We start from the raw sequence: 13,227 nt of genomic DNA, 5'->3' as shown, positions 1-13,227 counted from the left end.
AACTATTATATTATTATAATAACCTTCTGTTAGGCAAATTTCTTTACTCGAGGTATTCTAGGCCCAAAATTTCATTGATTTTGAGGATAACAAGGTTTGTAAATAGTTGTCCTGTATTGAAAATTTCTTTATACACGTTCGCATATTTACGAGATTAATACGAAATTCGACTTCAATATAGGTAACCATGGCCATAAAAAAAATCAGAATAATATTAACATCAAATTTTAACCGAAATTTTCTTGAGCTATTTAACTACCGAGTTCCATTGTAACGAAAATTCATTGGCAAAATCCTAAATCAAATGTGGGATATTTAATTTGATATTCAGAGGATGACTTGAAATAGCTTCCAAGGACATGACCTCAACCAGAAGCATACTGATGATCACAAATGATCATTTGTTACAGATAATGCCTTCCGCTTAGGAAAAAAAAACAACAAAAAATAAAAAACAGCTAAGCGTAATATGCGAATTAGTATTATTCCCAACTAACGAATTCTCTAATTTAAACGCTTGTCCGGAAAATGAGTTTGAAGAGTTCGGCAAAACATAGCGATTTTTCAAAGCTGAAATGTTAATAATAACGGTTTTTAGAACATTCCTTAATGAAGGAAATTACAGTAATATATCAAAGATTATTTATGGAATTCGCTTAGCCCGACTTCAAAAAATATCTACACCATCATATATTATATTACATAAATTAAAGCAATTTTTTTTTCAAATACGTAACAGAAAAACTAATTCATTAAAATAAAGCTTTTTTTTATATAATATGTTTTCCTGTAAACTAAAAAATCGAACGAAGAATATATAATTTATATTTAAAAAGATCTGTACCGGATAGATCTCTTTAGGTAAATATTTTCCAACTGTATTCGCGCAGTTATAGCCTATAGTATATTACAAATACTTTTAAAAAACTTTCCATAAAAATGAATGCATTTTAAATATTTTGTATTTCTAATTTTTTTTATAGTTCTAAAATATTTTAAATCGATCCACTGCAACTATGTAATTGAGTAGTTTAATTCATAGTAGTATGTTATTAATACTTTTAAATAACCCTAAATAAAACTGAATGAATATAGTGTTTTTTTTTCCAAAAAATACTGTTAAACATATATCTTATATAATATGATACATATCATGGAATATAGAGAAAGAAATACAAAGATGGACCTTATTTAGAGAGCTTTCCTTAATCCAACTAATTTTATAAAAATTACACACACAGTGGACAACCGATCTTTTCCAAATAGACCGAAACGTAGGCTGCGTTATTAATAGATTAAGGTTTGGAGGAGCGTCACTGGACAAATTAATAGAGAGAAAGGATTCGTGTCGGTATTGAACCTTCCGGTTCACTAAGCCTTCATTATTATATCCAAACCTCGAATTTTGTTAATTATGATTGATTTTTTTAAACTTTTAAATAATATTTTAATTACAATTTTTAAAAAAATATTTGTATACCTAAAATATTTATTCAACAGTCTTAGAGATGAGCAGACTGCTAGACTGGTCGACATTGTGTTTATTCAACTGTTATGTTCTTTGGCTGTTAACCTTGATAGCTAACTTGGCAGCCTTAGCTAACTTAGTATTGGTCTGGAAAATATTTGGCTATACATTTATTTATTAGATAGTCCTCGTCTTAAAGGCAGCTTTCGCTCCTTCGCAGGGAAAGAGACTTAAGTCGAATTAGAATTCGACTTAAATCAAGTCCAGCCCACACAAAGGTGTGTAAACATGCATGCAAACCATATTTTAAACCCTTTAGTTAATCTAAATGGTCTTGCATACAATAAGTACTAAATTATTTTACGTAAACATAAAAAAAAAAAATTGAATGCACATTATTTGGTCATATTTTTATATCGTTCCTTTTTAAAATACTTATGGGAAATTAAACTTCGCAAGAGCTTAAAGCAACTAATAACATCGCAAAATAAGAAAAAAAAAATTCTTTGAAATATTTTAAAAATAAATATACGAAATGTTAATTAATTTTTGTTTCGGACTAGTGAACATATTTTCTCTTCTCTCAACTCTTTTTTCCTTTGACTTTTTAAAATTAATTTAATATCTTTATTTTTCATTCCAATCAACCTTTTAATGGATACGTTGGATAGAAAAAAGTCCAATTTTTCGCTGAAGTAAAGTAACTTCGCTTTGATGTAAAATGGTTCTTGGTAGAAAATAGTAATCCATGTAACTGGAAACAACTGTAAATAGGGCGACACTAGTCCCGTAAAATTGCAACTTAACCTAAAAATAAGTAGGTATTAGTTTTCTTATTTCTCAAAATGATTTTTATTCCTCTTTGAATAAAAAATATTGGTTTTGGTAAAACTATAACACCAGTATTATGGAACTTAAAGAATTTTATTAGGGCTCGTTAAATGCAACATTAACTAGTTTATAATGACATTACAGTTATAACTTGGAATGCCTTCGGAGTTAATGGCAATGAACCTAAAGATTTACAGTGGCCATTTTGAAAAATCTACCATATTAAGGGACACGGACTCTCAGATAATCCTAAAGGTTTTTTTTTACATCGAATTAGATTAATTTTAGAATGCGTAGACAGAAATTAACCAAAGGATTTAAGGTGCCTAGGTTTCACATTTAAAATGTCACAGCACATCACAAAAAATAATATTAGGGAAGACTTTTCAGGCCACCAACTCTCTAAACCTAGAATGAGGAATGGTCTTACCGACCAATTAAATATAAAGTGAATGTTTTTATTTTATATTTCCTTTTACTTTATATTTATATTTAATAGAAACAATAGAGGATTGCATTATAAAAAAGCTTCATGGTGTTCCACTCCCAAGTACCGACAGTTAAGGAGCAGTGACCTACAACTTGGGAAACCCAACCACAACCTGAAGACTGAAGCACAAAAATCCTGCTGCAAAAAATCCTGTTATAAGTCCTATATTTATTAGTTCTGTTATTGTCACTCTAAAATTTTATTTTATTTATTTTTTCTCCTTTTAGCTTTCTTTTTTTCCATTAGAAGTCAATTATTTATTTGGTTAAATTCATAAATGTCATTGTTTTTGTTATTATTTACTGTTATCTTTTATTAAGAATTACAATTTTACTCTATTTATTTTATCTTAATTATTTATTTATAACGTTGTATATAGTTAGAGGTGTCTTTTGTATGAGACAATAATTCCCCCCTCATAATCAATTGTTTTTAAAAAAAAATGTACCTCTTCAATAACCATGTAAGGCCCACCAGGTTAATCTGGTATTAAATACATAAATAAAATTTTTGTATTGTGTTTTACATTTATTTATATTATATATTTGTACTAAATTTATATTTTATATTTGTTCTTGTTTTATACTTATATTATATATTTGTTTTTATTTATATTTTTAATGCATTTAAATTATTCACAGTGAGTTACAAACCAATCCAATCAGGATCAATACTAAACCTTTAATTTACTGTGTTAATTAATTAATCTAATGAAACTGTTACAGTTGAACAAAAAAATATATAGGATTCCATTAATTAACAAATACTTCTAGGTACAGCCTAATTCTAAGCTATTTTTACTGGACTATTTAATTACTATATTGCATCTTGTATCTTTAATTTGGGATGTCTTCTAAGCAATGAATCATCTATATTCCTTATTTGGTATATTTGTGGAAGTACTTAAAGTTTTTCTTAGCAACAAACAATTTTTAAAACTTACTAATAACGATATAAATAATATTATGATCCATTTTTATATCAGTTATATTTTTTATTATAAAAAATATTGTTCCAGTTAACCCAGACCTCCGACTCACCTGAATACTCCTAGAAGAGGGGAATGAACGGAGTCTCCGTCGTAGATGTAGAGATAATCCCAGCCGCATTCTGTCGCGAACTCGTCAATGTGGAGCCTGATGGAGGCGTTAGGCACCGCACTGCCGTCTATGAGCCAAGAGCACTTTACATCTATCGAGTAATTCCCCAGGCCATCGTAGATGTATCCCGATGTTGCTGAGAGTCTGCAAAGACATATTTCAATTACTACAGGATAAAGGAGAAATCGCAGGATAACTGTAGTCATATTCAGAATTTATAACACTTTGGTTAAGGCATCATTTAAAATAAAATATGTTATCCTAAATATAAAAAATAACATCCCTATTAACAATATAATTTCAACACTTATTTGGTACAAACAATATTTGACATGTTCATTTCACATATCAATAGAAAATCATTGATTTTAATGTATTTGATGTTTGGAAGTAGGAGCAACCGTGTTTGAGCCTAGCTTGCTGTTGCAGATAAATTCAATATCTTTTCTAGCGGCCTAATATCAACTCTAGGTAGGGAAGAATCTTGCAGGACACTGGGAGACTCAGCTTTTATTAAGCGAACACCTGATCCATCAACAGCATCGTAGGAAACCGTGTGGTTGAACGCTTTTAACGCTAACAATGTGAACCACTACAAACCATGAAGTATCAGTACTTTAGAAGGAAATACTATTTTTCTAACAACGGTAGTACAAGTAAATGATTTTTCAAGATCGCGCTCAATTTTTCCGAATTAGGTGCTCCATAATCCACAAGATTGACTCACAGCTACAGTAATAGAATAAATAATCATAAGTCACAGCCAGATTCGAAACCAGACCCTTGGAGCTAGCAGTACAGTTCTTTAACACTCCCCTGCTTGGACGATTCTAGTACACTAAATTACCTTGGAATCAATGCATATAGGTCATGTCATAAAACCCGCGATCATAGATTTATTTTTTATTCCATTTACCATCTTTATTGACCACGTAAAATTTTATTTTTATATCTTTATTACTTTTCGAAATATTAATTTTTTTAAATTAATTAAAGTAAATTAAATGTGTTATTTTATTACAGGGGACCGCAGTATTTGTGGACTAGTTGAAGTACAAACATTATTTAACTTAAAACATTAACTTAGGAAAGTTTCAATATACCATAACCAATAACAATGTTCAGAAAGATCCACATAGTAACTAAATCGATTTAGGAACATAAATATTAAATGGTGCAGTCATTATCAGCTCACATTTGGACTTTTAATAAATATTCAGCAGAAAAACATAAAATATTAAAATAAAACTTAAGATAAAAGACACTATAGTTACAAAAGTATCAATTATTTCTTCATCGTCCTTAAAGTATGGTATGGATTAACAGGATATGAAATAAAATTTGTGGCACTGTGATTGCCAGTATGATTAATTTAGCTGGAAATAAAAAAATTGTGATATAATTTAAGTAAGCAAACTTTTAATTTCACAAAGGAAATTATTTCATTATCTACATGGCTGAACTTTACACTGTTTTTTTTTTTTATAAAATAAGATAAAAAACAAAACAAAAAAAAAACAGTGTAAAGCAATTTTTTTTCAGCCATATAGATAATGACATAATTTCCTTTGTGGAATTAAAAGTTTGACTAATTATGAGTGAATTATTATTTGTAGGTTTATTAAAGTACATGAATATGGGACATGCAACATTATGATAATTTAGAATAAAATATATTCAAATTGGAAGTTTTAAACCTCAACAAATTTATTGAAATTGACTTACCAGAATTCCTAAAAAGAAAATCCAGAATAGGATTTAAAATAAAATTAATTGGAATTTGACTGCCAGTATGAGTAATTTAGTAGAAAATGGCCGGCTTTTTTTTTTTTTTTTTTTATCTTATTCTGTTAGTTTTCTAGACAATAGCGGTATTCATTATCTCAACATTTTAAAGCATGCTAAATGGAGAAATATTTTCTTCTTTTAGCATGATAAAACGAGATAACATTTAACATAGTTGAGAGTCTGTTAATAGCTCTGCTAAATAGAGAATGACGTCGTACAACAGAGTAGCTGAGCTCCCACCATTTTGTCTGTTGTCATTTGGTTTAAGTTTGCTGCTCGCAGTTCATGTTAGGCTCGTGATGTTTTTGTTTTGGAAGTTTTTTAAAATTCTAATGAAGTGATAGAAAAAAATAATAGTTAGAATGTTCTGGAAGAAAAGGTTACAAAACAAGTTTCCAAGAAAATCCGCTAGTTCCTCTGCAAATAACATAAGACTTTAAATTGGGCTGCTCACAATTCTATACTTTTAACATTAAGCATGTTAAGACTGTTTACATTTGACACATCATGAATACCCGTATTGTAGTGAAAAAACATAGCAATATGTTGAACATACACAATTTTTTAAGCTGCATAAGTGGTACCATTCCTAGGTTTCAGGATCAATATTTCAATTAATATCATATAAAAGTATTTACAATATAAAAATAAATTTTTACAAGGTTATTAAGGATGAAAAATAGAACAGATAAAAAAATTAGAATTATCTGAGACCATGGGTTCCTTGCTAAGTATGGCTAGATGTTTAGAAATGGAATAACCCATAGTGTAACCTCGGCTGACGAAAATTTCAAGGTTTTATTCACTGCAATGTTTTTCAATAGCTTATAAAGTACTATTTTAAATATAAATTCATAAAAATGTTACCACAAAAAGAGTTATTTATAAAGTGGAGCGAAACGTTTCCATTAAAAAACAATACTTAAACGGATTAATACATAAGGCACTAATCTCTTTTTGATTACTGAGTTTAATAATTTAAACGACACCATTAAGAATAAATAGATTGTGTCAAGTAATTGTCAATCCAGAGAGAAGGCAAGCGAATATGATGATGGTGTTTTGTATAACTGAAACCTATAACTTTAAAATAGTTTTGATTGGAATGTAGAAATAATTGTTATTACGACATTCAAAGAAAAAAAAAAGCTAAATTATAGTTATCTGACAAGAGTGCTAGAACACTAAATAACTGATATCAATTTTAAATGAAAAAATAATTTATACTCGTATACCTTTTTTATACATTTAAATCTATAGTATAATTTTTTATCTTCTTTTTTTGTTAAATATTCATTTTAACATTAGTGCAACTTCCCAACCACCCAAACCTATTTGTTTCTAACTTGGCTTCTAATTCGTTACCTAATAATCCTCTTAGGCGTCCGAAGAGAAGATCTCGAGACGATCTTATTTTCAGACGCCTAGGAATGTTATTGAAGTTCTATCTATAGGTAAATTCTTCACATGTTTGTATCATGTCAATTTATCACTATCAGCAAATTTACTTGTTGCATATATTATTATACAGTTGTAAATAACAGAAAATGAATTATAAACATTAAAAAAAAAAATAATAAAAAAAATAAAACATAGCCATTCTCTTGGTAGTAATTTTTTAATGTCCCGCTCTTTTGTATGACGTTATAATACAATTATAACTATTCCTAATATAATATAATTTATGTTATTATTAAACATATATTATTATTATCCCACTAATAAAATCTTAAGAAGGAATCGGAACGATGGAAATAAGGTTTGGACCAAGACAGAACACTTGCCATAATTTTAGAGCTGAATATGAAGATAATTTAGAAAAAGAAGAACACACAAAAGAATTAGAGAAATAAAGTAAGCTGGAAGGAAAACTTCGAAAGAAAATATTTCGATTAAGAAAAATAACTCCATAGATTGGACCTGTAGGTGTTGTTTAAAATAATGTTAATATCCAATTAGGGCCGTTTGTAGTTAAGGGAGTAAAGCAACTGCCTCGTGACTGCAGCGGTGCCGGTTCGGATCCGGCTGGGGGGGGTCGACTTTTAATTCTATGGCGGTGCCACGTAATGAAAACTTGACCCGCCACGGTTACAGTAGGATGGTTGCCTCTAGATAACACCGTCCACCCTTCTATATGCTAGAAATGGCCAAGAAGAGGGCATAAAAAAAAAATTTATCCCAAACTGACGCCTTATTATTTTTACTAGTTATGTTGAGTAGAAATTATAAGTGGTATGGTAGTTATTGAAACTGAAATTTCTCTTTTTTAACAAAAGTTTATAATAATGAGGAGTAGATAGTTGACCGTGGATAATACATATGAGAAGACAATTGGGGATACGATCAGTGAAGAATACAAATAAGCAAAAACTTATTTTTTAAAGCCAACGTGGTGTTGGCCAGTACTTCAAACCTTCATCGGGCTAAGAAAAAAAAACAAGATAACAACATTATAATAATGTAATTATGTTATATTATGTAATCACGATGTTATCATATTTTTTGTTCTGTGCCCTAATGAAGGCTTGCAATTCTGGTTATCACAAATATATAATTTTTACTTATTTTTGACCCGCACCACCAAATTACTTCCACATATAAAAGTATATAATATGTTTCATATAATTTACAAAAGCCATTTCAATTCTTGTTACCAATAATTCATATAATTTATTAGTAATTCACGTTATACAGATACAGTAAATAAATTACCAGCATAATTTGCAGATACATCGTCGAAATTTTAAGTAAATATTGGTAATTACTTCAAAGTTTGTATAAAATAAGATTTTATTTTTTATTTTTAGCAAATGAGTATTCAAATTCGAAATGAGTATGCAAAAAAAAATGTACATTTCACAGATTAATAAAAAAAAAAATATGATAAAAAAATAAAAATAGATATATATAGTTGAGAAGAACTGAGCCTATTTTTTAATAACAAATTATTTTGATACTGGTGCCATTGAAGATAAACTTTATCTTCAGTTCTGATTATAAGGATAGATAATAGTAAAATTGTCTTATTTTTATATATTAGGCAAGATATGGCATAGGCTATATATAATACACGTGGAGGCAATTCCCGAATGAAACCATGAAATGAAAACGTTTGTTAGTAACTACATGCAAAAACAGTGGAAGAACTAAAACCGCGCAAAAGGATAGTATGATTTTAAGGATGAATATGAGGAATTTAATCCATTTTATTTATTAATCTAGAAATAGTTATTCAAATGAACAGATCCGGATGAGACAGGATATAATCGAAAATGCTTACGAACTCGTTCACTGGCTTTTGAATCTAAATGCAAAGAAGCAGGAAACAAGTCCGGAAGCAAGGACTGAATAACCACATTGAATCGTGGCAACACTTTGGATCAGTACAAAATAAAATTATCTATTATTAGAATTACCAAAAAAAAAAAATTAAAGCTCGTTCATTGAAAGCCACGAGAGCGGAAAACATACCAGCACAATGTGACAACTAAACAACATGGTTGAATAAAATTATGCTTCTGATGATTGGTTTGAAAAGCAATTTATTCCTCTCCATAAAACTTCCACTAAAGGCTGAGAGTATCTCAGAAACACATAGCCAAAGATAGACGTCACTCTGTACAACTTTTGAATCCTGCTGATAACAAAATCATTAATCTGGATTTTCTCTTTAGGAAGTCTGGTGAGTCAATTCATAAAAAACTTTTTGAGGTTAATAACTTCCAGTTGAATGAAATTTATGTTAAATTATCATAATATGGTACCACGTTTCGGGACCACTGTCCCATATTCATGTACTTTAAATCTCATAATTTCATATAGGAAATCATGTCACACTTTACACTGTTCTCTCTTTTCTACCATAACTGATTTGTGCATCTTCACTGCTCCTTAGCACAGCCATTACTCTATATTTCCTTACTACCTCTTTGGACCTTATCTCATGTCCAGTGTGCTGTTTGGTTACCTCCTTTGGTGAAAATTTACAGTTTGAAAGAGATAAAAGTCAGTTAGATGAACTTGATGAAAATGAGAGAGATGATGTAGATAAAGGTGAAATAAATTAAAGATAGTTTGACAAACTGGTGGGTAAACATAGGTAAAGAAAGTGTGATACACTACACACACTCTTCTAAGTACTTAAAATGGAAGTTATTAACCTCATAATTTTTTTAATGAAAAATCATTAATAAATTTTTCCCGTCCGAAATTTACAGATCTAACTCGCTAAAGAAAAAGGTCGACGAAGAATAATCTGTGTTTTTCGCCAACTGAAGCCAAAACAAAATACAGCGAAGAATATGACGCTGCCACACTAGCTGCCTTCATGAGTACTCATCCTAGAGGGGAAACGTTGGCGTAAACAACATTATTGATCAGATGAACTGTGATCCTGAGGATTCTGGGTTTTAGCACTTTACTAATGAAGATATCAACAATGAAAGAGTAGCTGATGAACCTGGAGGAGAAAAAGACGAATCAATAAATTTATTAAAGTGACACTGAAATTAAAAGCGTCTACTTCACAATTTAGAGCAAGAAAATTATGAGTTAAAGGCTTTTTAGACAAAATTCAATTGAAGTTAAAACAAAAAGTTCTATTCTAATAAAAAATTAAAAACGAGAGACGGATAAGATTAAAAAACTTTTTAATTACTTTACTTAGTACAGTGATTTGTTTTATTTTAAGCAATTTAATAATACTTTCTGATTTCAAATTAATTCAAGTTTTCGATTTAATTATACATGAGGAGTTTTCAATCAAAAGTTAATATATTTACTTTTCTAGACAAATATAAATTCTACATCTAAAGTTAATCAGTTAATTTCAAAATTTAGATTTTATCTAAATGAAATGCTTCATCATTGATTTTGTAATAATAATTTTCCAAAAGTTGATATACTGAATTTCATGAAAAAAAAAACAAAAAAACAACTCCTTATATGAATTTATAGAATTTTAATGAATAATGTATTCACGTATTATACTACATAAGATAATAGTTCTAGAGGCAGATAATCGGCTAGAGTCCGAATAGGCACCGAGGGTTCGATTCCTGAAAACACTTTTCCTTTTTTTTCGACTACTTACATCAAAAAAGAAGAAGAAAGTTGGCCAAAATGAAAATTATTGTTTTGAAAAAGCTACTAAACTGCAATTATATTTTTCTTTAATTTGAAGATTATTTATATGTTAGCATTTGTTATTGTATAATTACATTTCCACTATTTATTAAAAATTATGCATGTGGTTAGACCATTCTTAAATAAATGAATAAGCTGCTAGTAATCCGGTTATAAGAACAGCAAACAGTGTTTATTCATAAATACGTTCCACACAATTTTAAAAATATTAAGGAATCATTGTTTTTTTAACTATTGAAATTTACAACTGTATAACATAAATATACATGTAAATCAGATGTGAGTTAAATTACAACGGCATGACACAGTATTGTGGAGAATCTACCCATTGGTAAAACTCCAATAAGGTTTCTAAAATAAAAATTACCGAGGCCATCTTCTTTTCGGCTCCCTGGCCGAGGCACCGTTGTTCTTACTCCATCAGAACTCAGTAGACCTGTTAAAATAAAAATATCGGAAAGAAGGCAAGTCATGTGGAATGAAAGCTCTCCGAATAAATTAAAAGAAATAAAAAAGATCAGTAAAAATATGGTCGACATCCTAGCGCAGAGAGGAAGTTGCTCTGGCCCGCTTGAGAATAGGTCATACTCTCCTTACGCACTCTCTGCCACCTTCAACATGCCAATATTATCAGTCCATTCTCACAATAAAACACATTTTTCAAGAATGTATTCACTATTTGCCAACAATAAAGCTAAATTTGAATCACGTGTGTGTATTTGTGTTTAGCATAATAACATGCCATAGGCGTTGATTACCAAAAGCTTTTACGCCTTTAAACAACAACAAACAGCTAACAGTGTAGAATGGTATTAACACGGCAGTGAAACTTATCTTCATACCAAGTAACATTGCTAAGCAAAAAATAGAATCTTTACATATAATATATACGACACAAAATCTAAATAAAATTTATAGAATATTTGGAAAAGATGTTAAGCCAAAAGCCGAATTAAGGGACCAACGGGAACAAATAAACCGTTTCTCTGTAGGGCACACAGAAGGGGTTGAACAAGACCGTTGTTACCTGCCAACATGTCCACAGTACATTTGTCCGCAACAATAGCACAGGTCTGTGCTATTTAGGATAGAACATTATCTTCTTCTATTTCTACAGCAAGTGATGAGGTATACCCATGTAGATAGCTATGCTAATTAGGGACTATTTTTAATTTGATAAACTATTTCAATTAATAACCAAATCAAATAAAATGACTGAGTTGCTGAAATCGTATAAAACTCTAGCAATTAGTACATGCATATCTACGCTTTAAATATTAATGTATGCATGCATCTTTATATCTAAAATTTATCCATCCAAACTGACGAAGAAATTAACATAAAATTTAGATCATGAGACTTCCACTATGTCTCTTGATCCAAATTTTATTCATGAAACCGAACAAACAAGTTTCAGCAAAATCGCAACCCAGAACTGAATCATTGCCTTTTCTTTTATGTATTCTTCCATTTCTATTTCGTATATTAAGAAAAATCTAAAAATTAACGCGAATAAAGACAAACATTAATTAGAATCAAACTCCACCAATACGTAAATTCAATAATTCTTTTTACTATCTGAACTTTTTTTTTTTTTAATATTTTCTATTTATACTAAATATCACTATTTACATTTTAAAAAAAAATTAATTGTAGCAAAAAATGCTAATAATTCAGCTGCTATAACTCTGTTGAAGATACCAGCTGAATTTTGAAATGCGGACACATTAAACGACGAGGCATCAAAATCCATTCTAAATTAAATAACAATAAATAGGTCTTCAAGGAATCTGACTCCAATATAAATTTCAACGTTTTGATTCAACTCTTAATGCGTATAAAAAAATTGTTGAATATTCTAAAAAAATGTATATTTTAAGAACATTATCGAACAACATTAGCATTAACATTGCAAAAACCATACACAAACACCATACCGGCATTGTATACATATTCCTATTTTTCTATTATGTATTGGTTTTTGTTTGAGATAATAAAATTAATAGAAAGGTGACGAAAAAAAATAAACAAAAAAGTCGAATGCATTAACAATGCAGTAAAAAGGTCCCCTTCAACCCGTGTTCAAAATTATCTCCTGATATCAACCCTGATTTTTTTTTTAGTGAAGGAATTTGGTTGCAGGTCAGTATGTGCTGAACAAAGTGGAATTTATTTGAAAGATATAAAACAGTCCAGTATTGAGTAATTCATAAAACATAGTGTCCGAAAAATAACTGAAAATCTTAAATAAATAGTCACCTTTGAAAACCGGATGCAATAAACGTTATTTTAGATTTACTAAAACATCAAGGGGTGTGATAAGTATAAACAAAAAAATAAACGAGGAAATTTTCCGAATTCCTAAACGTTCTACCGAGATACTTTCTAATACCTAGTTGGTTTGG

The 13,227-nt window shown here is 29.6% G+C and overlaps 1 protein-coding gene across 2 annotated transcripts in view; it reads right to left on the bottom strand.

Moving 5' to 3' along the window:
- LOC106691205 (attractin-like protein 1) overlaps positions 1–13,227 on the bottom strand; it is an 86,700-nt gene that overhangs the window by 57,247 nt on the left and 16,226 nt on the right. For both annotated transcript variants that reach the window (XM_067048206.1, XM_014436910.3), the window contains exon 2: positions 3,830–4,033. In XM_067048206.1, the coding sequence (XP_066904307.1) occupies positions 3,830–4,033 (204 nt within the window). The remainder of the gene's footprint in view (positions 1–3,829; positions 4,034–13,227) is intronic.

This window comes from Halyomorpha halys, unplaced genomic scaffold (genome assembly GCF_000696795.3).
Source record: "Halyomorpha halys isolate HHAL.00 unplaced genomic scaffold, Hhal_1.1 Scaffold2155.1, whole genome shotgun sequence".
Lineage (NCBI taxonomy): Eukaryota > Metazoa > Arthropoda > Insecta > Hemiptera > Pentatomidae > Halyomorpha > Halyomorpha halys.
The sequence above is the reverse complement of the archived record's forward strand: the minus strand, read 5'-3'. Positions and strand labels throughout refer to the sequence as shown.